General features: G+C 47.7%; 10 protein-coding genes across 10 annotated transcripts; 6 read left to right on the forward strand and 4 right to left on the reverse strand.

The window, feature by feature from the left end:
- Positions 1 to 2: 2 nt before the first annotated feature.
- N7478_006962 (uncharacterized protein) lies at positions 3 to 221 on the reverse strand (the record flags this gene model as incomplete). Its single annotated transcript, XM_056923176.1, has 1 exon — positions 3 to 221. The coding sequence occupies one exon, from the start codon at positions 219 to 221 to the stop codon at positions 3 to 5; it is 219 nt and encodes a 72-aa protein (XP_056781213.1).
- Positions 222 to 1144: 923 nt separating this feature from the next.
- On the reverse strand, positions 1145 to 1916 carry N7478_006963 (Cytochrome c oxidase-assembly factor cox23; the record flags this gene model as incomplete). The annotated part of the gene is made up of 4 exons (XM_056923177.1): positions 1145 to 1180; positions 1303 to 1330; positions 1484 to 1579; positions 1846 to 1916. 4 exons carry the CDS (start codon positions 1914 to 1916, stop codon positions 1145 to 1147), a joined length of 231 nt encoding a protein of 76 aa, XP_056781214.1.
- Positions 1917 to 4010: 2094 nt separating this feature from the next.
- Positions 4011 to 5698, forward strand: N7478_006964 (uncharacterized protein; the record flags this gene model as incomplete). Its single annotated transcript, XM_056923178.1, has 4 exons — positions 4011 to 4049; positions 4107 to 4226; positions 4282 to 4374; positions 4451 to 5698. 4 exons carry the CDS (start codon positions 4011 to 4013, stop codon positions 5696 to 5698), a joined length of 1500 nt encoding a protein of 499 aa, XP_056781215.1.
- Positions 5699 to 6375: 677 nt separating this feature from the next.
- Positions 6376 to 8440, forward strand: N7478_006965 (S9 family peptidase; the record flags this gene model as incomplete). The annotated part of the gene is made up of 3 exons (XM_056923179.1): positions 6376 to 6474; positions 6524 to 7290; positions 7342 to 8440. The coding sequence occupies 3 exons, from the start codon at positions 6376 to 6378 to the stop codon at positions 8438 to 8440; spliced, it is 1965 nt and encodes a 654-aa protein (XP_056781216.1).
- A 1135-nt stretch (positions 8441 to 9575) lies between these two features.
- Positions 9576 to 11630, forward strand: N7478_006966 (ankyrin repeat domain-containing protein; the record flags this gene model as incomplete). The annotated part of the gene is made up of 1 exon (XM_056923180.1): positions 9576 to 11630. One exon carries the CDS (start codon positions 9576 to 9578, stop codon positions 11628 to 11630), a length of 2055 nt encoding a protein of 684 aa, XP_056781217.1.
- A 581-nt stretch (positions 11631 to 12211) lies between these two features.
- N7478_006967 (ribosomal RNA-processing protein RRP9) lies at positions 12212 to 14136 on the reverse strand (the record flags this gene model as incomplete). Its single annotated transcript, XM_056923181.1, has 3 exons — positions 12212 to 13084; positions 13139 to 13723; positions 13780 to 14136. 3 exons carry the CDS (start codon positions 14134 to 14136, stop codon positions 12212 to 12214), a joined length of 1815 nt encoding a protein of 604 aa, XP_056781218.1.
- Positions 14137 to 14542: 406 nt separating this feature from the next.
- pre1 (proteasome core particle subunit beta 4) lies at positions 14543 to 15282 on the forward strand (the record flags this gene model as incomplete). Its single annotated transcript, XM_056923182.1, has 4 exons — positions 14543 to 14639; positions 14701 to 14950; positions 15025 to 15148; positions 15205 to 15282. 4 exons carry the CDS (start codon positions 14543 to 14545, stop codon positions 15280 to 15282), a joined length of 549 nt encoding a protein of 182 aa, XP_056781219.1.
- A 347-nt stretch (positions 15283 to 15629) lies between these two features.
- On the forward strand, positions 15630 to 17498 carry N7478_006969 (ubiquitin carboxyl-terminal hydrolase family protein; the record flags this gene model as incomplete). Its single annotated transcript, XM_056923183.1, has 1 exon — positions 15630 to 17498. One exon carries the CDS (start codon positions 15630 to 15632, stop codon positions 17496 to 17498), a length of 1869 nt encoding a protein of 622 aa, XP_056781220.1.
- A 478-nt stretch (positions 17499 to 17976) lies between these two features.
- N7478_006970 (uncharacterized protein) lies at positions 17977 to 20651 on the reverse strand (the record flags this gene model as incomplete). Its single annotated transcript, XM_056923184.1, has 3 exons — positions 17977 to 19927; positions 19983 to 20227; positions 20283 to 20651. 3 exons carry the CDS (start codon positions 20649 to 20651, stop codon positions 17977 to 17979), a joined length of 2565 nt encoding a protein of 854 aa, XP_056781221.1.
- Positions 20652 to 21699: 1048 nt separating this feature from the next.
- On the forward strand, positions 21700 to 24715 carry N7478_006971 (U3 snoRNA-associated protein UTP13; the record flags this gene model as incomplete). Its single annotated transcript, XM_056923185.1, has 3 exons — positions 21700 to 21873; positions 21933 to 21960; positions 22014 to 24715. 3 exons carry the CDS (start codon positions 21700 to 21702, stop codon positions 24713 to 24715), a joined length of 2904 nt encoding a protein of 967 aa, XP_056781222.1.
- Between the last annotated feature and the right edge of the window lie 267 nt (positions 24716 to 24982).

Consider the following 24982-nt stretch of genomic DNA (forward strand, 5'->3'; position numbering starts at 1 on the left):
TGTTAGCAGGGTGTCGTCTGACGGGCATTGGAGCTTCCCAGTGAGCACCAGGGTGCTAATGAGGATATATCACGGGCACTTGCCTTCAGGAAACGTCCCTCTTCGCCTTTCTTTATGCGCTTCTCAATCAGCTGGAGGGCTTGCTTCAAATTCTGCCCGTCAATAGCATCTTGGATCTGGTTGTTGCGCCGAAGAAACACGGCATCGTTGGCAGGCGCCATGCTGATGAGCTCTCCGTATGAGCTTTGTTCAAGCCACTCGGCTTACAGAATAATCTGTTTCCTGCAAAAAGGACGATTTACAAACAATTGAAGCAGAAATGTGCGACAGTTGCTGGTACTTTTTTGGCGGGGAAGCAATTTGAAGGCGGTGTGTCGGGGAGAAATAGAGATGCCCAGCGGAGACAAAACATGCGATCCGGGTCATCGGAGACGCCAACTTGAATTATTTTTATACAATCAGTTTGTCGTGTTGACTTAGCAAGCACACGGTATATACCGCCTGTAGGCCACTGTAGGTACTACACCGTTTGTCCATAGATAAATGACCATACCAGCCTAAGTACGAGAACAATGACATCCATCACGCGGCGGCGGATGTAGTATATACATACTACTATATGTGGAGCTTCTCTGTCTAAAAGAATCCCAAATCAAGTTCTACATATGTACTAGTAAACCTCCGAAGGCCCGATTGATCCATTCGATAACATTGGAGGACTTATCATACATACATATAACACAGACAGAGTCACAGTATTTGGTGTAGATCTCATTGGCCATCAACCTTGGCATTAATGAAAGTGATTTGTCAAAAATGCTACTATGCTTCAAATTGCGCAACCTGCCAAGGATATGGATATCCCAAAATAACTGAAAATGATATTTAGTATACATATTTCAAAGCATATTCGCAATATCATGATAAAATCATCTCAATCCTGAGAGAAATAACAAAAAACCAAATTAGAGTACAGCACAATATATTACAGTATGAAGAGACCGAGCACGGAGCCCTCTTGCCCCCGGGAGGCATCTTAAATGTCTTTCAGATCAGCCATCGGCATGATCTTACAAGATTCCGCGCCTTCATCATTAAAAGTTCCTTGAATTCTGGGGTAAGATGTTGGTAAGGACTGAAGAAGCTACTTGGATTCGGCAACGGCTTTCTTATGGTTCAACTATTGCCATCGTTAGTCATGTAAAATTTTGTTGTTGAGATGCGGAACTTTCGGGGTCGTTTGAAGTTTCCCCAGTGATAAAAAGCTCGATATAAATCGATAAAGCGAGCTATAAAACTCACCCAGTTCTTTTTGCAGTCCCGGTAGGCCCTATAAAAGCAAAATAGGTCAGCAAGGTTATCTTCAGACATGGCCAGTCATATGGGTAGCATGTATAGTCTGGCACAGACAAAGTTCGAGCGGACAGTGCCAAGCTGAGTATCCATGAGCCCATAGAGGAGAAGTTCGTAGATTCCAACTTACTGGAAATAGTCACCACACATCTCGCGATCAAATCCATTGCGCTTCAAGCACTTTAAACTCCGATCTGCAAAGTCTTGGCAAGGATCATAGAACTCGCTGGGGTTTTTACTTAAAAAAAGCTCATTAGATAAATTCGGTCATCCAAATTAAGTTGACGTGGTGTCATGATTTCAAAGTTGGCGGTGCAAGTCATCTCCTGCTCGTTGTTCTCGCTGCGGTCACCCGTGTAGATAACCGCATGGCGTCGATGTGCAAGGCCTGTAAGTCCAAGCCAGCCCAGTAAAAAGCCATGTAGGTATAAAGCGGGAAACAGGCTCACGGTTTGTTTTAGTGGATGGGATATAGGGACACTTTTAACTTACTGTGAGGATTTGCGATCGGTCTTCTGCCACGCCTCACCTTCGGTCTTGGGCTGTGATGATTCGGACGTCATGTGTGCAATATGTTCTGGGGCTCACTTTTAGCAGTAAATGGACGAAACGAGAATCCAATTAGCTGGTTGTTGAAGGGTGAATGTTGGAGTGGGTGTCGGATCAATTGATATGAGCTTGGAAAGAGCTGGAGGATGATTGGAGATCGGATGGTTAGTGTTTATCCGGCAGAATTGCGGATCCAGGCTTGGCGTGGAGAGTACATCAATACAATGACCCGGGGAAGTATGTAGACAGGCAACCCTGAAGACGCCGGGGTAAATTTGAATAATATAATACAATCGGGAATTTAATCTCATATCCAGTAACCATGTAGGGTAGAATTTAGTGTGCTTGTTATGGATCAGAGCTTAATTTTGCATCGAAGCTTCATTCTACATTCTAGATGTTCCAGGGTTCATTAAATGGGATCTATGTCTATGATAGGCGGATAACAGACTGTTGGTATAATGTCCCCAAAGGACTTTAAAGCTGCCAATAACTGCCAGTGCTTAGGTGTAGACTTTGCGTCTTTATTGACGTGGGCGTCCTTATGAAAAGCCCATGTGTACTTTTGCATCAGCACCGTGACGCATGGACCTCCTTTACTTGAAGAATATAGTATTAGGGAATATAATCGACCGACTTAAACTGGTCGTACTTGAAATTCCAAAAGTTGAAGCAAAAGTTGCTATCCCTAAACATTATTTGAGATCATAGCAATGCCATGCAGAATATACCAACATCTATAAGTGTTTCTTTTGCTTAGTGAAACATGGGGGCGAACTTGCAAGCTTTGTTAGAAGAAGGAAATAAAATCCTAGAGGAAGATGAAGAAAATAGCCCGAGTTTGCTTATAGGCGCCGGCCCCGTGTGTCCAATCTTCTTATTACGATTGGGGGCGGTTGGGTTCAATAGGCGCCAGGACAAGTGGAATTCCGAGGCGGGTCAAAAACAAACAAGGAAGGGAATTGATTGGCCCAGCTAGGAACCCTTCATGCTTTCAACATTTGAATGAAGCACAGACCCTCAAGTGCTTGAACTCTCGAGTTGTGGAAAAGAGCTTCCCTTATCAGGAGTGACCTTAATTCACGATGAAAGCAGATCGATACGCACAGGCTAAATGTATCAAAGAGAAATGAGTAAACACGATTCTCTATCATCGAATTTCACTTTTTCATCTTTGCTTTTTCCCCCGGTCTGATCAAATTTGGATGAATTTAAATGGTAAAACCCGCTGTTCTTTAACAATACCTGACGAAGCAGTGGGAGTGGTACCACTCCGTCGGCCGAAATAGGAGCTAGGAAGCTTGTAAGCCAAAATGATCTCCGGGATATATTGGCAAAATGCTAAGCTACTAGGGGAGTCGGCCCGTCGTCTCCTCATATTTCCACGGCATATCATTGCGATGCGCCATCTATCAGCCATGGAGGCAGGGCTGGAGTGGATATATCACACTATCACTGCCGTTAGTGTGGGTTAGGGTGGTTCAGGCCCCCTTCCTATTGGACCCCTCAAACCAACGGCGCAACGGAGCCCGCGGCGGGATTTTAAGGAAGTTGGTAGTCAGAGCATGTCATAGAGGAAGAAGAGCGGGTAACGAGGATTTTTTTTTAGGGCTGGAAATTATTTACATGGTATTCAATAAAGAACCGGGGAAACATAAATGGCATAAGAAAAGAGAGAAGTAAATCAAGGGAAAGAAAGTCATGATTGCACCCTTAGAAACTGGCACCAAATTGCATGATAAAGCACGTGATTTCAGCTAGGGAGCGCATTATATAATATCATGCCTGAGGCCGCAAATGACCACGATTGTTCTTGAGATCCTTCCATATCACTTCAAAGTGCCACAGTTTGCCCGGGCTTGGAAAATCGTGGCTTCTGACCGTCCTATTTAAGTCACTCACCATTTCAACTGAGTGGTGGCCTAAAACTTACTTCTGCATCCAAACGTGGACTTTTCACCTGAACTTTTTCCCCGACCCCCACCGGACCGTGACCGACTTCGCGCCCCCGCTCGACAACGTCGAAATAGCCTCGAAACACGATCCTATCGATGCCGGAGCTGCCGCGCTAGGGTCAGAAAATATCTAAACCCCTCCCCACGGCCGATATGACGGGTGAAGCTCGCACTGAGGCGGAGCCCTCCGGAGTAAGTTCCCGCCCTACTTGCGCGAAGCCTGAAAACATTGGACTGACGCGTTTGCAGCTTGTGAACACCCTTCAAGGCCACGTGGATGATGTTCGCGGCTTGATACAGTGTGGGATATGCATACGACCTCTGTATGAGCCATTTACCATTGCCTGTGGGCATACCTTTTGTTACTCAGTAAGTACTTCCTATGTATACTTGCTTTTGGGATTTACAGCTAACCATTTCGCAGTGTCTCGCATCATGGTTTGCTGGAGGCAAATCGAAAAGGACATGTCCAGATTGCCGAGCGCCTGTCAAAACTCAGCCTGCGCCCGCCTATTTGGTAAGTTTTGTTCAATATGCATTTTGTTGACTTTTATCTCATTCTTGAACTATCTCGCTAATCGATTTTATCTTAGGTCCGAGCCATCGTCCAAATGTTCACTAGTCGCCCAGAGCTTCTAGATAGGGAAGATACTACAGCAGATCACTCGAAAAATCACCGCGAAGAATCGGACAGGCTTGACAGGGATAAAGCAAACACAGACCCAGTCAGCGGAGGCTTATTTGGCGGACTTTTTAAACCTCCGCAACCCAAACCAATCGTTGACATCGAAGACGGTGTAACGCGATGTCCGTTATGCTCTTTCGAGCTCGAAGATGGCATAAATTGCGGAGGATGTGGCTACATATACCAGCCAGATCCCGAGGGTACAGATTACAGTGGATCAGATATCAGCGACAGCGATCTTGGATCGATGATCGAGGGAGATACTGATTCTGAAGAGGATTATGAAGGTGAACAACAGCACCACCATCACCACCACCACCAGCCACCGATGAACCCTTTTGCACCCTCATATCGACCGCCAGGGTCTTTTGACCCACCCATGGATTACGGCCGATTTTTCATGAACGCGTTCCCTCACGGCATACCTGGTGTCCGAATGAATTGGCAACCTCAACGTGTCAACCACAGTACGCATTATTGGCCATCTGGTCGCCCTTTGCCTGACAGTGACGCGGGGGAGGAAGAGGAAGAGGAAGAGGAGGACGATGAGTACGGTGGATCATTCATCGATGATGGAGAGGAGGGCGAGGAAGACATCGAGGCGGAAGAATCTCAATCCGATCGTTCGACCGTTGTCGGGACCACTCACACTTACAGCCATTCTTTCTCTCGCATTCCCCCTCTTGTACGATACCCACCTGTGTACGGCCCTACTTCTGCACCCGAGGTGGATTACGACTGGGAAAGCGAAGATGACGATGCAATTGCGAGACTAAGAGGACCCTGGCAGCCTGATGACAATTACGAGGTCCTCTCCGAAGGTGACAGCCATGAGGTTCAATCTTCATCCGTATATGGCGCCGATGAGATTGAAGAAGAGGATGAGGATGAGGACGAGGATGATGAAGTTCCACACAGGGGTATTAGTTGCCGGCAGTACCTACCGACTTCTATGGACGTGGCAGAGAATGACCCGAGTGAGGACGAATGCTCTAGTTCACCCCCGAGGGCGCGACAACCCATACCTCAACCTCCAAGAGATATAGGGCTATCAGCTCGCACCGCCATAACCATTGATGACTCGGATGAAGAACCTGTCGGCCCCGTTCGACGAACAGCTCACCGACGACAACAAGTTCGATTCTCCCCGTATTGATTACTGTGAAAGTAATTAATGGCCTCGTTAATACCTCTCATACGTTTGCCTTTTCCACCTGCAAACACACCTTGATCATTTTCAAATAGCGCGGCGCTTCGGATTGGATAGAAAATGGACTCAGCGCTGTGCATGATCTTTGCGGACCTTCGACTCGAGATGAATGAAGGCTGTCAACCTTGACTGACGCGATCGCTTTAACGTCATGCAATGCTACCCCCCTACACCTATGCATATTTCAATTTTTGAGTTTCAACATAATGCGCGAATACCCCCAACTACGGACACTGGGCACCATTTCTACATCTTTTTACCTGATATCTAAGTTTATTCTAGCGCATTGGCAGTTACTGGGAGGGAGTCTTAGAAGAACAACGGCTTTTTCTGACTAAAAATTCCAATGAAAAATCTCTGGCTTAACGTCTTTAGTCCAATCAGCAAGTAGCATCTAAGAAAAAAAAATCGTATCTCGGTCATTATAGGTCTCAGCCTCTTGTGTGGGTCATGAAGTAGAAGATCATGAGTCATCAAGATGACATCCGAAGGCTTTATTTACGATCGTAAATTGATAAATAGCTAGTAATGCAGGTGCCTAGGTACTCGGTCGAAACTTAATATCCTGCACTCACCCCAGTAAATGTTTCATCAATCAATTCATCCTGAAGTTCATTATTAGGATGTCGCATCAAATTGCACCTTACGGCCACTGGATGAGCCCGCTTACTGCGGACCGTTTAGCCAAAGACAGCATCACACTCCACGAATTGGCCGTCGATGTAAGCAAACATTCTTCTATACCAATGGACTTATGTTAACAGCGAATAGGAACCAACCAGGACCATCTACTCTGTTGAGTGTCGTCCAACAGAAGACGGCCGCTATGCTATTGTCCAGCATCGCGATGGTAAAACCCAAGATATCTTACCCACAAACCTGAGCGCACACGCAAGTGTACAAGAGCTCGGAGGTGGCTCCATTGCCATGCACCACGATGGACAAGTCATTGTTGAAGACGAAGACTCATGCAATGTATACATATTGAATCCAGCAACAGGCGAAGCAAAACTTGTTCATTCCGCGATTGAGGGGATCCGGTATGCTGATTTCTCTAGCCACCCCGCTGATCCGGAGTGGATCCTGGCTATCAAGGAGGACCATCGAGAAGCTACACCAGAAACACAGGCAACGCTTGTGCATAACAAATTGGTAAGTATTAATATTGAAGCGGGGACAGAGAGCATTATTGCTGAGGGAGACGATTTCTACTCCCATCCGAAGTTTGACCCCTCGGGCCAGTATGTATCGTGGATTCAATGGTCGCATCCAGATATGCCTTGGACAGGAACAGTTCTTTACTATGCCCAATGGAAGAATGGATCTCTGGAGAATGTTACTCGCATTGCTGGAAAGGGACAGCAGGAGAGTATTGCTCAGCCAAAATGGAGCCCAGATGGGCTCTTGTATTATGCTAGTGATCGCACTGGCTTCTGGCAGTTGTATTTCTTTGACCCGAAGCATCAGAAAGAAAGCAGTTTATCATTGAAGACTTTGGAAAACGCCGATTTTGCAAATGATGAGTGGGAGCTTGGCAGGTATGTTCGAATACTTTTAGATGGTTGTGCTTCTTACTGATGTTCATTTAGTTCGACATACATCTTTCTCGATGCCAAAACGATAGTGGCAACGGTCATCACCCACGCAACCGGCAAACTTGTACTGATCGATACTGAAGCCTCGTCTTTCCACGATCTGGAGCTCCCATATGTGATGGTCTACGACATCCGTAAAGTATCACAGAACTCCTTTGCGATCGTGGGCACTGCAACCGCCTTCCCCGAGGAGCTCGCCTTGATTTCAATCACTGCAAATTTCAAAGCTGAGAGAAAGGTCTTGACCTCAACCGCAACATTTTATCTTCCACCTGAATACATATCCGTCGCGAAAGAACTCACGGCTCCTCAGATCCACGGTCCATTGACTGATGGGCACGTCCACATGTTCTACTTTCCACCCTGCAACCCCAAATTCAAAGCAGACGACAATAGCCCTCCCCCTCCTCTACTAGCATATGTCCACGGGGGTCCCAATGGATCTACCACACCAGCCCTAGACTTAGAAATCCAATCATGGACCACCCGCGGCTTCGCAGTATGTGCCGTGAACTACACCGGTTCTACAGGATTCGGACGAGAGTACCGTGAGCGACTTTCCGGGTACTGGGGCTTAGTAGATGTTGCCGATGCGGTCAGCGCGGTCGAATACCTCGTCAAGGAGGGGTTAGCAGACAAAGCACATGTTGGAATCTATGGAGGCAGTGCAGGCGGATACTTGACCCTACGCGCTCTGCACATGTACCCGGATGTCTGGTCCGCAGGCATTAGTTCTTACGGAATTAGCGATGTACGAGCTTTGCAGGCTGACTCGTACAAGTTTGAGAGTCAGGATGTCGATCGATTACTACTGAGCAAGACGGAAGCGGCTGATCGGGAGGCAGAGCTCACGCAGCGTAGTCCGTGCAATTTTGCGGACCAAATCAAGGGCGCATTGCTACTGTTACAGGGTACTACTGATATGGTGGTTCCAGTTGCACAAGCAAGAATGATGGCTGATGCGATGCGGGCGCATGGACGAGTGGCGGAAGTTGTTGAATTCGAGGGTGAGGGACATGGATGGGTGAGCGAGGATGCGATTTACGAATCGTTAACTCGCAAGGAAGAATGGTGGAAGCGACATCTTACATGATCAATGCACCGTATATTTACGATGCCAGGAAGATGAAGTGTTCAACGTACAACGCCTAGTTAATTCTTATTCTAAGAGTCTATAGAAAACCGAAGACGTGCTAAGTTTGATTTACTTCGGATACTTCAAGTACGAAATACGATACATGCATTTTGCATCGTACTTCGGATTAAGTGGATCTTGAAACTCCCCCCGCACAGCTTTTCATGGTTAGTGTTGGTTAGCGCTGGGTCTCATGACGTTGCATTGGATGAAAATCCATCCCAATTAGGTATAAACATCGCCCCCTATCTGAACCTAGTATAGCGTTGTTTTGGTAATTCGCAATATCGTTTCCAATACTCACCATGCCTCGATGTTCACATGTTGGAGAATTGAGAACGCTCCTTAATTTAGCTCATATGCTAGCTTGTTTATGGAGGATCATTAAGATACACACGCATTGTTCTCTTTATTTGAAACCCTTGGGGTTTTATTTCTGGGGACCCTGCAGCATACAGAGAGTCTAGCGTCGGATAGACAAAGTTGGGGCCTTATAGAGAGCTCTACAGTTCCCCAATAGTGGTATAGCCTCTACACAACTTATAGAAGATCATTACTTCAAATCCCTCATTCTCTTTAGAATTACCTCAGAGACCATTTACTAATATTGGCTAAGAAATTGGGCGCTTCGCGTCTCGCATTTTGCGGCATCTATACCCTGTCGGCGTCTCCAAATGTACTTCGGTATTGTAAATAGAACACCGTATTAGGAGCTCACTAAACCACAATAGGAAAGGATGTCAATCTTACTTGATCCGGATTTCCCATGACTTAACTCCTTTCGTCGTATAATATCGTTTTATTTTTCCATTAGAAGGAATGTCTCGTTGGATGTTGCTGATCCCATGCAAGTCCAGCGCTAATTAGGTGCAAGAAGTCAAGTGGATATTAATCGCCAAATACGACAGACAACCAAGTTGGTAATTAGGTAGCAATAACTCATCATATTACAGTGGGAGGCAAACTGCTGAAATGCTTGATATTCAGCCTACCTGCATGTTTCAAGTCGCATGGTTAAAAGCTACTTTAATTTAATCCTCATCCTCATACTCTTCCAAGGGCAAACTCTCTTTCGCCCAACCCCACCATCCTAATGTCCTTGAATCGTCTCCCCAATGAGCTTATCTACATCATCGCCAATAATCTCGATTATGTGAGCAATTTGAACGCTCTAGCACAAACCTCTCGTCGGTTTTGCCATCTACTCAACGACACCCTCTACGGGAAGAACTCCTGGTCTATCGCTGGTCCTGCATTGCAATGGGCTGCTGAGCGTGGAGATGTTGCCAAGGCCAGCCGATTATTAGAGCATGGGGCACATCCTGATCTTTTAACAGATGAAGAAGTCGACGGACTTCAAGCACTGGCGATGCTTGATGAGAGATATGCGCCGAAAGAATTCGAAAAACGACCACCACTATCAACAGCCGCCTTGCACGGACATCTTGCTGTTGTAAACCTCCTCCTCGAGAAAGGTGCTGATCCCGAGCGCCATGATCTATCGACAAAATGGACACCGATAAACTGGGCTATAGAAGGTGGTCATGCTTCTGTGGTACAGGTGTTATTAGTACACGGTGCCAAAGTCACGATCTCATCAGTCAACCTGGCAATGGAGAAGGGAAATGTTGAGCTCGTGAAGATTTTACTAGAAGCGAATCCCAAATTGCTCCAAAGCGAATCATCATATCGCACAACACTCTTGACAAAAGCAGCTGAGAAGAAGGGAAATCTCGAAATGCTTCGCTTTTTGGTAAATCAAGGCTTGGACCCAACTCTAACTGATGGTCTTCAATTCAGCCCACTATGTCAGGCCGCATGCAGTGGCGACCTGGATATGGTCCAATATCTTCTTACTCAAGGCTTTACCACAGAAAACCTCGCACAAAGCTTAGATGGTATGCGATTATGGCCTGTCCAATGGGCTGCGATTGCAGGACATAAAAATGTCGTCGAGTTTTCACTAAGCGTTGTCAACCTCAAGAGAAGTGACTATGTCTCTTACCTTCGAATCCTAGCATCTGCAGCCGCAGTGGGACTCGAGGATACTGTTCAAGAGCTCATCAGCACAGGAGGCTTCAGTGGTGCCAAGCTGGACGGCATAACTCTCCCGGTTCACGCATGCTTTCATCCCCTTGATATCGCCATCCAAAGGGGTCAAACAGGAGTTGTTCGCATCCTTCTAAACAATGGTGCTGATCCCACATTGGGAGAACATGGTCGAAGAAACACCCCTCTCTTCGTGGCCATCAAGAGAGGTCATCTGGATGTGGTCAGATTACTTCTTGATAGGGGAGCCGATCTCCACAGGGTCGAAGAGTACCAAGACGAGTCACTCCTAGCACATGCGCAGCCATTCCCTGCCATTTTCAAACTACTTCTCGACCGGGGCGCAAATGTTCACCACAGTGCTTGGAACCCCGGCGATCTGAGTATCCCCATGATAGCAGCGATGGAAGGAGGAAATATGGCTCAGGTAAACATGCTACGAGAACGTGGCGTGCAGCTTGAGCCTCAAAACTCCCCTCATGCCAAAGACTCATTACTCAGAGCAGTACAAGGGGGACTGCCAATGATGAAACTCTGGGCTGAGCGATACGAGCTACCTCACGGTGGACGACTAGAAGCTGAGATCACCAATGCTGCCTTCCATTTGGCGGTATCTCATGGTAATCATGAAGTCGTTGAATACTTCTTTGAACTAGGATACCGTCTCACCATGGAAGACCACAACCAATTACGTATCACCATCAATCGAATGAAGAGCCTAGAGACCTTCCCAGAGACTCTAGAAGTCCTGATGAATCATGGTCTGGAACTGGGAAGACTGAGCGGTTGTTGGATCGCTATGTCTGATAACACCGATGACAAATTGCGAGTACTCCGATTTCTTCTGGACAAGGGCATGGATCCTCTTCCTGCGAGCCATTGGGGACACGAAATACTGCGATGGTCAATACATTGCCACATGGAGACTTTCTTTGTACCCGTTCTCCTGGAAGCCATCACTGCAAAAGGTGCCACTGTTGAAGAGATTCATCGCAATTTGCTCCGTGTTGATGCAGACTTTAGTCTTCGACAGAGCCCTGTTGCTGTGAGATTATGGCGTAACTTCTATTGGCGAAGTCGATACCCCGTGCCGGCTTGAAGGAACCGTGTTTTTTGAGTGTTTTTATTTTGATATCCCTTTTCGTTTGATTTTTTTTTAAGGGGTTGGGGGTCTCATTTAGACTGCTACTAGGCAGTTAATGAAGATATTAGGGAATTTGAAGACCTAAGATCCGTTCAGTCTTTGGAGCTTATCTAGGCATATATCGATGCCCAGATGTACACGCATGTATTTCTTTTTCTTCATAGGATAACCCGAGCATATAGGCCCTAGGGTCACGATTTATGAATTTATGTCTGCATCATCACCGCTTAACACCCTCGAGAACTTTGTCATCCTAGTTACCTGGCCGTAAACTTAATGGCCATTAAGTCACCTGGCACGAGTTACTATAACATATACAAAGGATACATGAAAGAAACCTATACTAAGTATACTAGTACATACTTTGAGGCCAGCCAGTATTGCCGTTAGTTGCAGTTGCTCATATTGAATATGTAAAATCTATAGGTACATTTACTCCAAGACACCTAAGCACCACACCCCGAATAACATGCTGTGGTTTGCCCCAATCCTTCTATAAAGTAGAAGTTCAAGGTCAAATAAAAACGTGTAGACTTTTATACATCGGCCTCTGTATCATCGAGAGATGTGAAAGGAACTTCGAAGACGACGGCACCGTTGCGACCACCTGCTGAAGGAGCTTCACTGTAGTTATTGGCGTAACAATGCCACCTGCCTAGTCGATGCTCCTTGCCCATTGCTGCAACGATACATAGGCCACGCGGCTCATTAATCGACTGGGCCTTGGCTGATGCTTTGGAGTCGGGCATGTCTGACTCTGGACGGCGCTCGAAAACGGCGATGTCATTAATTATGCCCTTCACAAGTGGTTCTGGCTCACTCTTCTTCTCTTGCGTATCCATTTCGTCAGCGTCAGCGTGGGCGAGAGATTGGTTGAGTTGTTGCGAAGGTGTGTCAGGTGAGAATTGGCCAGGGGTCCCTGCACCGATTGGGCCTAGAGGAATGATGATTCTCTTATCCTCTGAAATGCGCCATGCGCGAATCCAACCATCCCAGCTACCACTGAGAACGACATCGGTACCAGGAAGAGTGGTTAAAGCTGTAATCCAGCGGGGCCTGGGACGCAAGTGGCGGGAATTGTGAGCAGCAGTCTCTGCACTTACTTCTGGAGACAGTTCGTCCAGAGGAGGAATGGGATCCGTGCCATGTGCTAAGGCGATAGTGTAAAGAGGCTTTTTCTTGTGAACGGACCACAATGAAATGGATCCAGAGTCGGAACCAGTGACAAAATGAGCGGGTGGGAGTGCTGCAATACAATCGATGTTGCTCTCCCGGTATGGAGCGTTCCTTGATGCACCACCTCGGAAGACGAGTTGAGATTCATCAACGACCTTCCACAATCTTGCTGTTCTATCTCTCGCACCAACGCTAAGGGCTTGGTCAATCGTCATCGCGGCAACTCCAGTCACCTAAAGATGGTTGTTAGATCTCACATTTTTACTCAAAGTTTCGTTAGAACTTACGTGATCTTGATGACCGAACAAAGTCTCCACATATGCATGACCGGCTGAGCTAATAGACCAAGTTTTGATTGTACGGTCGTGGCTGCCAGAGAATAATTGCTCTCCAGAGCTCATAGCCGAAATATGTCTGGCAAAAGCAAGACTGCTGACAGAATCACGGTGCTGGGGGAAAGTCTGAGCAGGAGTCAAGGTATCGGCATTCCAAATAATAAGCTTGTTGTCTGCACCTCCTGTTGCCAAAAACTTTCCGGACGGGCTGACAGCGACAGACAAGATCTGAGCTGTGTGGCCATGTTCTTGACCTGTTTCAGCCACCTTGCGCATGCCCCGGGCATACTTTACCCGCTTGGGTTTCTTGCGTTGTGGTTTGGAAGGCCTTTGCGAAGAGCCATCTTGAGTGCTTGTCTCTGGGGTGGCCAATTCCCATTTGGTCAAAACTTTGTCTTTTGAAACAGTATAAACGTATGGGGCATGCACAGCGATAGAAGTAGTAGTTTGGGTATCTGAGCGGAAGAATGAGTGGCCAGCCGTGGGAAATGCGAGTTTGGCAGCGATTTGTCGAAAAGTTCGTCCTTTGAATTCATCCTGTTATTGCGATTAATTGCATATCCAAACAGCACACGGAGAGCAACTGAACATACCACATCCTCCTTCAATCTCTCTGCAATTAAGTCTCGATCAATGTCTTCCGCATTGAATCCAACTTCATCGACCTCTTCGCGAACGTTATCCAGATAACGTTCAGCCAATTTCAATCTTCGGTCTGCCGCTGTTTCGCCATCATCTGAGTCCGACTCGGAATCGTCCCCAGAAATTCCCGAGGCAATTTCATCATCTTCGTCCAAGTCACTTCCAGAGATTGATTCCTCTCGTTCACGGGGTCGCTGGGTCTTTGAACCGTCGCCATCGCCGCCTCGTTTCTTGGTTGCTGTAGTCGCAGGGCGGTCGTCTCTCTTGCGCTTGCGCTGCGAAGCAGGTACGGTGAAAAAGGAAGACATCGTGATCTATCCAGCCGCAATCACCACTGCAAACCTGCAAATTCGAAATTTGCGGGTGGGGGCAATCAACAAAGTATTCGCGCTAGTCGATGCTGCTTGGATTCAACTTTTTTTTCGGGGAAAAAAAAAGGCGGACAAGCGGCGGCTGAGTCAGCCAGATAGCTGAGAGCTCCAGGCGTCAAGCTCACCGCGCGGTCATCACCCCAACCACATTCCATTTCATCGCCTTTTTTCATATTCCTCTTGATTTATTTCTCTTATTCTTGAATAACCGCAAAAATGTAAGAACCGAGTGGTTACTCTATCTCAAAACCTGATGTTGTTCTAACTGATCACGCTTGCTAGGGAGGTTCTCTTGGGTATTACTGGCAAGGACTTCGTCATTATTGCTGCTTCAAAGGCTATAATGCGAGGCCCAACCATCATCAAGGCCGAGGATGATAAGACAAGAGCCTTGAACAACCACACGCTCATGGCATTCTCGGGAGAGGCAGGTGACACCGGTTAGTACCTTTTCAATATGGAACGAGACTCGATAAGGTGCTGATGGGTTGTTACAACCAGTGCAATTCGCCGAATACATCCAAGCAAACATCCAACTGTATACCATGCGCAATGATAGCGAACTGAGCACACCCGCCGTCGGTAATTTCATCCGAGGAGAGCTGGCCCGCAGCTTGCGATCACGAAGCCCGTACACGGTCAACCTCTTGCTGGGAGGTGTAGATCCAGCCACCGAACAACCTCATTTGTATTGGATCGACTACTTGGCCTCCCTGGCCCCCGTACCATATGCCGCCCACGGTTATGCCCAGTATGTTTCCTTTCGGCCCTTGAGCAACAGCGGATGGAGAGTAGGAACCTGATCGATCATGCTAACTTATCCAGATACTACTGCCTCTCCCTCCTCGACAAACATCACAACCCCAACATTAACCTTGAAGAAGGCATGAAACTTCTTGAGATGTGCACAGATGAGCTGAAGCGTCGACTACCGATCGACTACAAGGGCGTATGTTGACCTATCACCATTCATGTCACGTCAATTTACTAACGACATATCTATAGGTTTTGGTCAAGGTGGTGACAAAGGATGGTGTGACAGAGGTACCTTTTGAAAACGATAAGGTTGTGCGAGCTGCCTAAAGGTCGACATGCTTGGGTGTTGTATCATATCCTATGACGTTTAACATTGCTTTACGGGATACCAACGAGAAACTTCTTTTTCCAACCATGTAAAGCCATGTAAATTGCAAGTAGCTCAGGAATCTCAGTAGGCGTAGTTTACAAAAGTGTATTGAAGAATCTTCTTAATTTTATATCATTGGAACATGTAATCTTGGCTATATAATGTACGTGAAAAGAGCTCCACAGCTGGGGACAGCGACATGACGATGTTGGGTGTTTGACGTGTTTGCACCACCTTCAAGCTCGCGGAACTGAAGAACTTCTGCATTTTGGTCATTCTCCGCAACCTCCAGTTCACTGTCGCAATGTCAAAGAGACACGCAGAGCTCCCCTTAGGGGAGAATTTCCAAAATTCACCAGCCTCGAAAAAGGCGCGCGTCGAGAATGAGGATGAAGATGACCCCCGAAACGGCGCAGTACCCGCGCAACGAGCCAGCGGCCAGCAACTAGAGCAAGATGATCGCAATGGAGCTAACATCTTAGCTGCCGCCGACAAGGAAGGGGAGGAACTGCAGGAAGCTGCCCAGGATGATTCAGGATTGTCGGATATCGACGAAGAAGCCTCCGCCCTCAGCGCGCCCAAACGTCAAAATCAGCCGATGGAAGGCTACGGCGATCTCTATCTCGACACGGTCAATCGTGGGGTTCTGGATTTCGATTTCGAGAAGTTGTGCTCCATCAGTCTCTCGAATATCAATGTATATGCCTGTCTCGTCTGTGGCAAATATTTTCAGGGTCGTGGCCCCAAGTCTCATGCGTATTTTCATGCGCTTGAAATCGGGCACCATGTTTTCGTCAACATGGGCACAAAAAAGGTCTATGTGCTACCGGAGGGATATGAAGTCAAGAGCAAGAGTTTGGACGATATTAAATACGTGGTAGATCCACACTACTCCAAGGATCAAGTGGTTAAGTTGGACAAAGAGGTTCACGATGCGTGGGACCTTCATGGTGCCAAATACAGACCAGGTAAGACATTCTGTCAAAAAAGGAAGTTCAAAGCAATAATTGTTAACCTTCTCGTAGGCTTTGTCGGCATGAACAACATCAAGGCCAATGATTATATGAACGTCGTGGTTCAGCTTCTAGCTCACGTCCTCCCTATCCGCAACTTCTTCCTCCTACACGAATTCCCCGAACTAGGCACTCCTCAGCTCGCCTATCGCTTCAGCACTCTTGTGCGCAAGCTCTGGAATCCAAAAGCATTCCGATCACACGTATCACCCCAGGAGTTGTTGCAAGAGATCGCGCTGCGATCGTCTAAGCGCTTCTCACTCAGCCAACAATCTGATCCCGTGGAATTCCTCTCCTGGTTCCTTAACAACCTCCACTTGTCCCTCGGCGGCTCCAAGAAGCCCTCCCCGACACCCACCAGTGTGGTTCATGCCGCTTTCCAAGGTCGCGTACGGATTGAATCACAAGCCATCACAGCTTCCTCCGACACCCAGAACGCACGTCTAGTGTTCACAGAATCTGGCGATATTAGCAGCCAAATTACCCCATTCCTTATTCTCACATTGGATCTCCCACCAACACCACTCTTCCAATCCTCAAACAGGGAATCCATCATCCCACAAGTACCTCTCACAACACTTCTGAACAAGTATAATGGCACCAGTGCCTCCGAAAAAATGGCCCATCGTGTTCGGCACCGCCTTCTCCACCCCCTCCCTCCTTATCTCCTCTTCCACATCAAGCGTTTCAGCAAGAACCGCTTTGTCTCAGAACGAAACCCTACTATTGTCACACATCCTAGTCCCCGTTCCCTTGACATGTCACCATATGTCGAGCCCAATCCTGATGCAGGGGCCCCAGGCGAGCCAATTTTGTACGACCTAGTTGCGAACATTATTCTGGACCCATCAATCGCCGCCCCCGGAGCTACTGAAGATGCCGCCGAAAAGGGTGTGAACGCAGCATCAGGTGGTGGTTCATCATCCGGAGCTGGTGGTGGTAGCGAGAAGGTTTCCTGGCTGGTTCAGCTTCATGACAAGGCCATGTCCGCACAGAACGCACGTCAACAAGGTGGAGGTCCGGAATGGCTCGAGGTCCAGGATCTTTTTGTCAAGGGCGCAGAGAGTGAGACTCTGTTCACGCGAGAAGGATACCTTATGGTTTGGGAGCGCAGAAAAGTTCCAGGTCCAAAAGGTAAGGGCCGGGCTGGTGCCAAGTAAAATATGAACGAGAACATAGCAATTGTATCATCTACGGCTGCAATTTGGGGGAGTTGGTTTGGTAATGCTTAAACTTTATACATCAGAATATTTTTATGACCCCAATATGGTTTTACTTCTGTATTTTATCCCAACTCTGTTGGATCAAACCAATGAGTACCTGTCTCAGGCTCATGCACCGCCTATTATGTGACATATTTACTTATATGGTGCTATCTAGTAGTAGAGGTATTAATAGCTGCAATAGCTGGTCAGATTATCGACAGATATGCCTCTAGCAAGAGAGTGGCCATTTTTACTAGTTATGTTATTGTGAATGAGCCATTCCAGGGTTTGCAAAAGCTACTATTGCAAAGCGAATGAAAATGAAAGGCTTAGAGTCTACCGTGACGGCAGCTCATTTGATAAGTATAAATATTCATTAATACAAAAATCAAGAAATGAATCACTTTGAGTCATGGGTAAAATATCAACCATTCTATAAAGTTCCCCAACCACAGAATTTCCTTCCAATTCTCATTGTCGAACCCACTAGGAAGCCCCAAACACCAGCCCTCAATGCAGTTTGCATAGCTCTCATAAGCACCAGTCTTCCACAGTAAGCAAATGCATCAGACCAAGTTCGACCGCCAAACCACAGGTGCATGGGGTGAAGATCTGAGACCTGAGCCGCAGCAGAAGGGTGCGATGCAAGGAAAGAATGAGCTAATGATCGAACATAAAGCGATTCGAGGGGAGAGAGGATGATGGTACTGATGACTGCTGCAAGGTGCGATGCAAGAGAGTCCACCGGATGTGCTGATAGAAGAGTCACTCTATGAGCGACAGAGGGTTTATTTGCCGGTGGCGGAGCCTGCGGAGTATGGGACGGGGGTAGTACTTCAGTGTTAGGAAGAAGGTCATCAACCTCAGTTGTCTCCATGAGTGGCGGTAGACTGGTTGCATCGTCGTCATTTGGTTCTTCAACGCCGTCAGGGAGAATGTTAGGCATGTTAGGCATGTCTGGAACTGGGGGTTCTTCAAGTGTGGCGGGATGCGGCTCCGAGTAGCTGTTCACCACTTCTTGCGCCCAGGTTTGAGATTGATTTGGAACGGCAGGAATATCCAGTCCTGAATTCTCGCCTTCTTCTGACTCCAGCCTGGGCAGACCTTCAGGGTTCTCTAAAGATTGGCCTTGTGTGGCCTGCTGTTGAGCCTGGCTAAGAATCAGCGCCTCGAGAAAGTCGGCTATCGATCTGCGGTCTCCAGCCGTCGATGATTGACGTAGGGCTGGATGACCTCGTCCAAAGGGCCGGAGTGTTGTCTGTCCAGGGGTCTGCGGTTGATGCTGGGGATTGCGAGTGCGATTACCCAACAGCTCCAGTTGCATGGTAATGATGTCGGAGCTCTGATGAATTAATGAGGCTCGAACACGAGGTGAAGTTGGAGGAGAGGTTTCCGGAGAAGATGGGCGGGAAAACAAGGTATTAGATCGCGAGTTTTGGCGGTTTCCTAGTGGACTTTCGCCTCTTTGCGTAATACTCGGTTGACTCTGGGAGCGGGAGGTATTTGAAGGCGCACTTGTCCGCCCAACAGTAGCCATCTCTGAAAAAAAGTCATTACTCATCTCCCCGGGGGACTGAGACAGGCGATTCTCATTTGTGAGTACTTGAGTCATGCCGAGATCTAGTTCAGTGTCGGGAGAACCGGCAGATTCTGCAATGGGTGGTAAATAAGAAGATGCAGCATCATTGGCTTCAGTGCGAGGAATGGTTGCGGGTGGTTCTTCAAGAGCATCACCGATATAGTCGTCAATCGGGGCATCATTAGCCTCTATGCGGGCATTATTAGTGTCAATGAGGGCATCATTGGCGTTAATACGACGTTGGTTTTCTTCGACTCGTTGCTCCAACGATTCAAGCCGCTTCTTGAGGTTTTCTATCTTTTCCACTTCATTCTCCCTACTCGAGAAAAGCCCGAAGAAAGAGAACACCCATCCTCGAAAAGCTACTAGTTCTTCTTTGATATCTTGCATGAGTGTGAGCTTCGCACGACGAGCTTCTTCTTCTGATCTTCGGCCGAGAGTGGGTACTACCCATTCAACGAGATTCTCATCAATAGCAACCCGGATCGAAAGCTCATCGGCTAGCGTAGGCTTTGGCAACTGTCGCCGAATGAGTCGATATATCCTTTCCTCGAGCTCTGGGCGTAAATAAAAGGCATAAACAAATGTCAAGACGGCGGGAGAGGTCATGAACTGTAAAAGAAAGCCACCAATGGATGGCAGAGAAAGATCATTGGGAAGATGCGGCAGTCGGAATAAAGATGCTTCGCCAAATGGTATCAAGAGTTCGAGACTTGGGATGGCGTTAGATGGTATCAGTGAGAGTGTTTGAAGCATAGAATACATGTATGCCTCAAGAGACAGGATAAGAACGGAGCTTCGTGCTCTAGGTGATCGTTAGTATCAGTGGGTATGAGCCATGGCCAATGTTGACGACATACACAGAATAGGTGAGCCCGAATAAAGCACGAAGGCTTAGTGTTATATTCCCAGTCCCAGTTAAGCCCAACACAGAATCCCTAATGATGACAAAAACCCGTTTTAATGGGTTGTCGCGAGAGATGGCCAAAGTGCTAGAGGCCGCCCAGGCAGGAATACCGGCGCAGTAGAAACCGAAAACGCCGGTTGCTCCACGTTCGGAGCGAATGACATCCAGTAACGGAGCATGCGTGTAATGCTTGAATGCCTGTCGCTAATGTTAGATCTTGGTAGAAATATAGTTAGATGTGTGATTGTCATACCAGAATACGCCCTGTCAGGGAAGATGACCACCAGGTACTAAAAAACACGAACAGCTGATCCAAGGTAGTAATAACTAAACCAAAGTCATTTTCTGCGGCGATTTGATCGATCTTTTGCTGCTCATTAGAAGTGTTGGTGTTTCGGTCTTCGCCACTGACGACGATTCCCATAGTCGACAGGATATCATTTTTGGCTCTGCGTAAATTCCGACCCAGTGTTTTGGATTCAGGGTTGACTGGATGACCTCGTGCATCATACTGCTGCATGTAACTATCAGAGTGGATATGAGAGACTCTCCTCACTGGTTGCGAGGGATCAACAGTCCCTGTCTCTGGAGGCTCGTATGGCGACCGGCCCTTGAAATCCATTAATACGAAAAAGCCAAGAAGAGAAGAAAAGAGCGAAAAGAATGTGACGAAAAGAGGAAGCAATGGGCTTGTGAAGGGCAATGGTACGCATCACATAACAGCATTCAAGGCATAAAAGTGTGGACACCGAGGAAGCTGAAGTTCAAGCACAAGCACAAATACAAACACTCCAAATCAATGGCATTACAGCTGACGAGAGACAACATAATGTGACGTATTATTTATAGAGCCCAGGGGTATAATTTAAGGTAAAGAGCGATCAACAATCATGAAGGGGTGGGGAGGCTTACCAGGGCGAGCCGGTTCAAATAAGCCCGTCGGCCCATCTGGAGCTAAGAACACAGCACCGAGGGAGTTAATCACATTGCCTCACACTTTCAAGTGCAAGTTTATGTTTTGGTCCTGAATTTGAAATAACTCAGAGGAAAGTAAGACGAGACGAGACGAGACACTCTTGAATGAAGTGATGCTGGACTCTGCAGCTCCACGTGTGACGGCGGCGGCTGGGGCGCTTTGTGCACGGACCATCTTGATATGTAAGTACCTTCGATCTCGAGAGTATACAATTAACTTGAACTGCCTTGGGGAGTTCGCAAGTCTGGCGACACGAACTCGAAAGAACTATACGACTGAACCATTCCTATATTTTACGTGGCACATTGCATAATGCTGAAGCAAATTGTGTCTGTATAGATAGAAAATTGGGAATAAAATGCACCGTATATGCCGATTTTGGATAGGCGATCTGTCAAAAATGTCTCTAAGTAGTAAATGCCTAGGTTAGTTCTTGTTTAGGTCTAAAATCTTCAAAAACAACTTCAAGATTATATACAACGTGCTAAAATAATGTTAGCACAGGAGTCATTTCAGCAAGGCAGTGAGGAAAGTGCCATCTGGGCCGCTATACCTACCCCTGCGTAAAGGTATTATCTTATCAGCAGTGCAAACACGGCAAACATCCCAAAAAAAAGTTGCCCGAGCTTTTTGCGATTCTCGACTCTCAGAGAAAGCGCATGGCGTGAATTGCCAACAGGCGCAAATTTGAATCATGTCTAAAGCTATCGTCAAAACGACATTTGAGGCGTCTCGAACTATTCGCCCAATTTATACCGGTGGCAGTACCGCGCTTGATGCTAGTGGCCGCATCTTGCTGTCTTGTGTGGGCGAGGATGCCTTGGTCGTGGACTTGGAGACTGGTGATCAGCTCGCCAGTTTAGAAGGAGTAAGTGCAGTGGTTAGAAAATGAGTTGGACAGTTTACTGACGGCAACGTCTTTTCCAGGATGGGGAAATTATCACAAGTTTAGCCAGTATGTTCAGTCTCTATTTTCGGATCGAAATGAAGTACTTACACAGTTTCTAGTAACACCGTCCGCGTCGCATGCCGTTGTCTGCTCCCGGTCTATGTCTATGCAAATCTACTCTCTTTCTGGAGTTGGAGAAGGCTCACAGTCCATTGAAGCGGAGCTTGTTCGAACCCTTAAACCCCACCCCACCCCGGTAGTCACGACTGCGATTGATCAAACTGGCACTCTGTTGGCAACAGGTGGTGCTGATGGCTCCATTAAGGTCTGGGATATTCGTGGTGGCTATATCACACATACTTTCAATGACCGTGGTGTCATTTCGGCTCTTTGTTTTTTCGAGATTTCCGGAGATTACGAAGCCAGGTCCTCGTCTAAAAAGAAGTCTAAGCGGAATGATGATGATGAGGATATGGAGGATGCTGGTTCCGCGGAAACTACAGCTGGCTTTAGACTTGCCTGTGGAAGTGACGAGGGCAAGGTTCGGGTATTCGATTTGCATAAGAGGAAGGCCATTGCGACACTCGATTCGCATGTCTCGCTGGTTCGCAGCTTGTCCTTTTCCCCGTCAGAGAACGCACTGTTATCCGCCAGCCGAGACAAGACCGTCATTATTTGGGATGCCCGTACCTGGAAAACCCGCAGAATTATTCCGGTTCTTGAGAGCGTGGAGGCCGCATCTTTCATCGCTGGCAGTGGGCTATGCGTAATTGGTGGCGAGAATGCTAAATTGCGTGTATGGGATTGCAACCGTGGCAGCGAAATTACTGAAGAGCAAGAAGCAGGTGAAGAGTTTGAGAGTATCATTTCTATTCAATATTCACCTGGTCTGCCTTACGTGATGACCGTTCATGCTGACCAGACTATTCGTCTGCATTCAATTGAAGCACTGTCAGCCTATAAGCCAGGCTCAACCCTGCCCCCTCTGGCAATCACTCGCCGCATTTCTGGAAATGACGACGAAATCATTGATCTGGCTTTTGTTGGTCCAGATCGCTCAATGCTCGCTTTAGCGACCAACACTGAAAGCATTCGTGTGGTCTCTGTCGCTCCATCCGAGGATCGACCATCAGCCGAGGGCGAAGAGTTTTTCGGTGCCGACATTGCTCATCTTGAGGGTCATGAAGACATCATCATTGCCCTTGATGTTGACTGGTCCGGCCACTGGCTTGCGACAGCTGCTAAAGATAATACTGCTAGGCTTTGGCGCCTGGACCCCAAAAACTCGTCTTATACATGCTTTGCCATCTTTACTGGTCACGCTGAATCCTTGGGCGCAGTTGCCCTACCCCGAGCACCGCCCCCAGTTGGCAGTGCTGCATACAACGACCCTGTAAACCATCCGCCTGCATTTATGGTCACTGGCTCTCAGGATCGCACTATCAAGCGCTGGGATACCGGCAAGCTCACCCCGCTTAAGGGAGACAAGACACACTCCCCCAAGGCAATCTTTACACGGAAGGCACACGAGAAGGACATCAACGCTCTCGACATCGATAGCTCATCCACTTTGTTTGCATCTGCTTCTCAGGATCGAACTGTGAAGATCTGGGACGCTGACGAGGGCTCACCAATTGGTGTTCTCCGTGGTCACAAACGAGGTGTGTGGTCTGTAAGATTTGCTCCTCGCGACACCCCTATCATCAACTCAGATGCCGGGACCAGCACATCTCGAGGATTGATTGCGACAGCCTCCGGCGATAAGACTGTAAAACTTTGGTCTTTGGCCGATTACAGCTGTCTCCTCACATTCGAAGGCCACACTGGCAGTGTGTTGAAAACTATCTGGTTGCCGCCTCCTCAGATTACCAAGGGCCAAAATGACGATGACGACGATGATGAAGAAGCAGATGCCAAGGCCACTAAAAACGCTCTTCAGACACGGCCTCTCATTGCCTCAGCAGCCGCTGATGGTCTGGTAAAGATATGGAGTCCCTACACTGGCGAACAAGAGACCGTTCTGGACAACCACACAGACAGAGTCTGGTCTCTTGCTAGCCCTGCCCCATCTGGCTCGCGCTCAGACGTCAAGCCCTCCTCTAAGTCTACCGCAGCCCCCTACGCCCTCGCTTCTGGTGCCGCAGATGCCACCGTCACCATGTGGACCGACACAACCTCCGCCACCTACACAGCAGCCGTGAACGCCAGCTCCGAGCGTATCGAGCAAGACCAGCAGCTACAGAACTACATCCGTGCTGGATCTTATCGTGAAGCTATTACACTGGCACTCCAGTTGAACCACCCTGGTCGTCTGCTCTCCCTCTTCACAGCCGCTATCAATGCTAGTGACGACCCCACCCTTTCCGCTGAAGAACGCGCGCGTGCAGCAAACAGCTTGACTGGTAACCCCTCTATCGACCAGGTTCTTCAATCGCTCGATGCCGCAAACCTCCGCACTCTACTCCTTCGCCTGCGTGACTGGAACACCAATGCTCGCACCTCGCGTGTTTCGCAGCGTATTCTTTATGCTCTGTTCCGCTCATACCCTGCTTCCACATTCGTTGACCTCGCATCGCAGTCTGTCCGTGGCAAGAATGGTCGTGCTGCGGCTGGATTAAAGGATATCTTAGGTGCCCTGGCTGCGTACACCGAGAGACATTACAAGCGTGTCGAGGAGCTTACAGATGACTCTTACTTGGTGGAGTGGGTACTTGGAGAGATGGATGGCGGTGTTGGACTCGGTGGTCTGAGGAGTTTAGATGAACCCGCAGCCAAGGGAGATCTGGAGCATGAACAGGAAGTAGTTATGTTGGAGGGTTAGATGTGATTGTGTACCTATTTTGTATATGAATGGCGTCTCTGTTTTATGGGAGTACCGCAGGAGTGGGATTGGATAAAAGCCATGTCTACTTTCTCTTAGAATTCAAATCATTGTTCGTTATAATATTTCATTCCTTGATCTTGAGTCTTGTCTACATAGTGGGATCCAGGGTATCTGTATGTTTTGGAGGATTCACGGGTATTTGGTTCGTAAAAAAGGGTATTCCGAACAATTGATGCTCAAATTCATCATGTACAAGGGCTTTGT

The sequence above is a fragment of the Penicillium angulare genome (genome assembly GCF_028827245.1).
Source record: "Penicillium angulare strain IBT 27051 chromosome Unknown utg000004l_segment0_segment0, whole genome shotgun sequence".
NCBI classification, from domain to species: domain Eukaryota; kingdom Fungi; phylum Ascomycota; class Eurotiomycetes; order Eurotiales; family Aspergillaceae; genus Penicillium; species Penicillium angulare.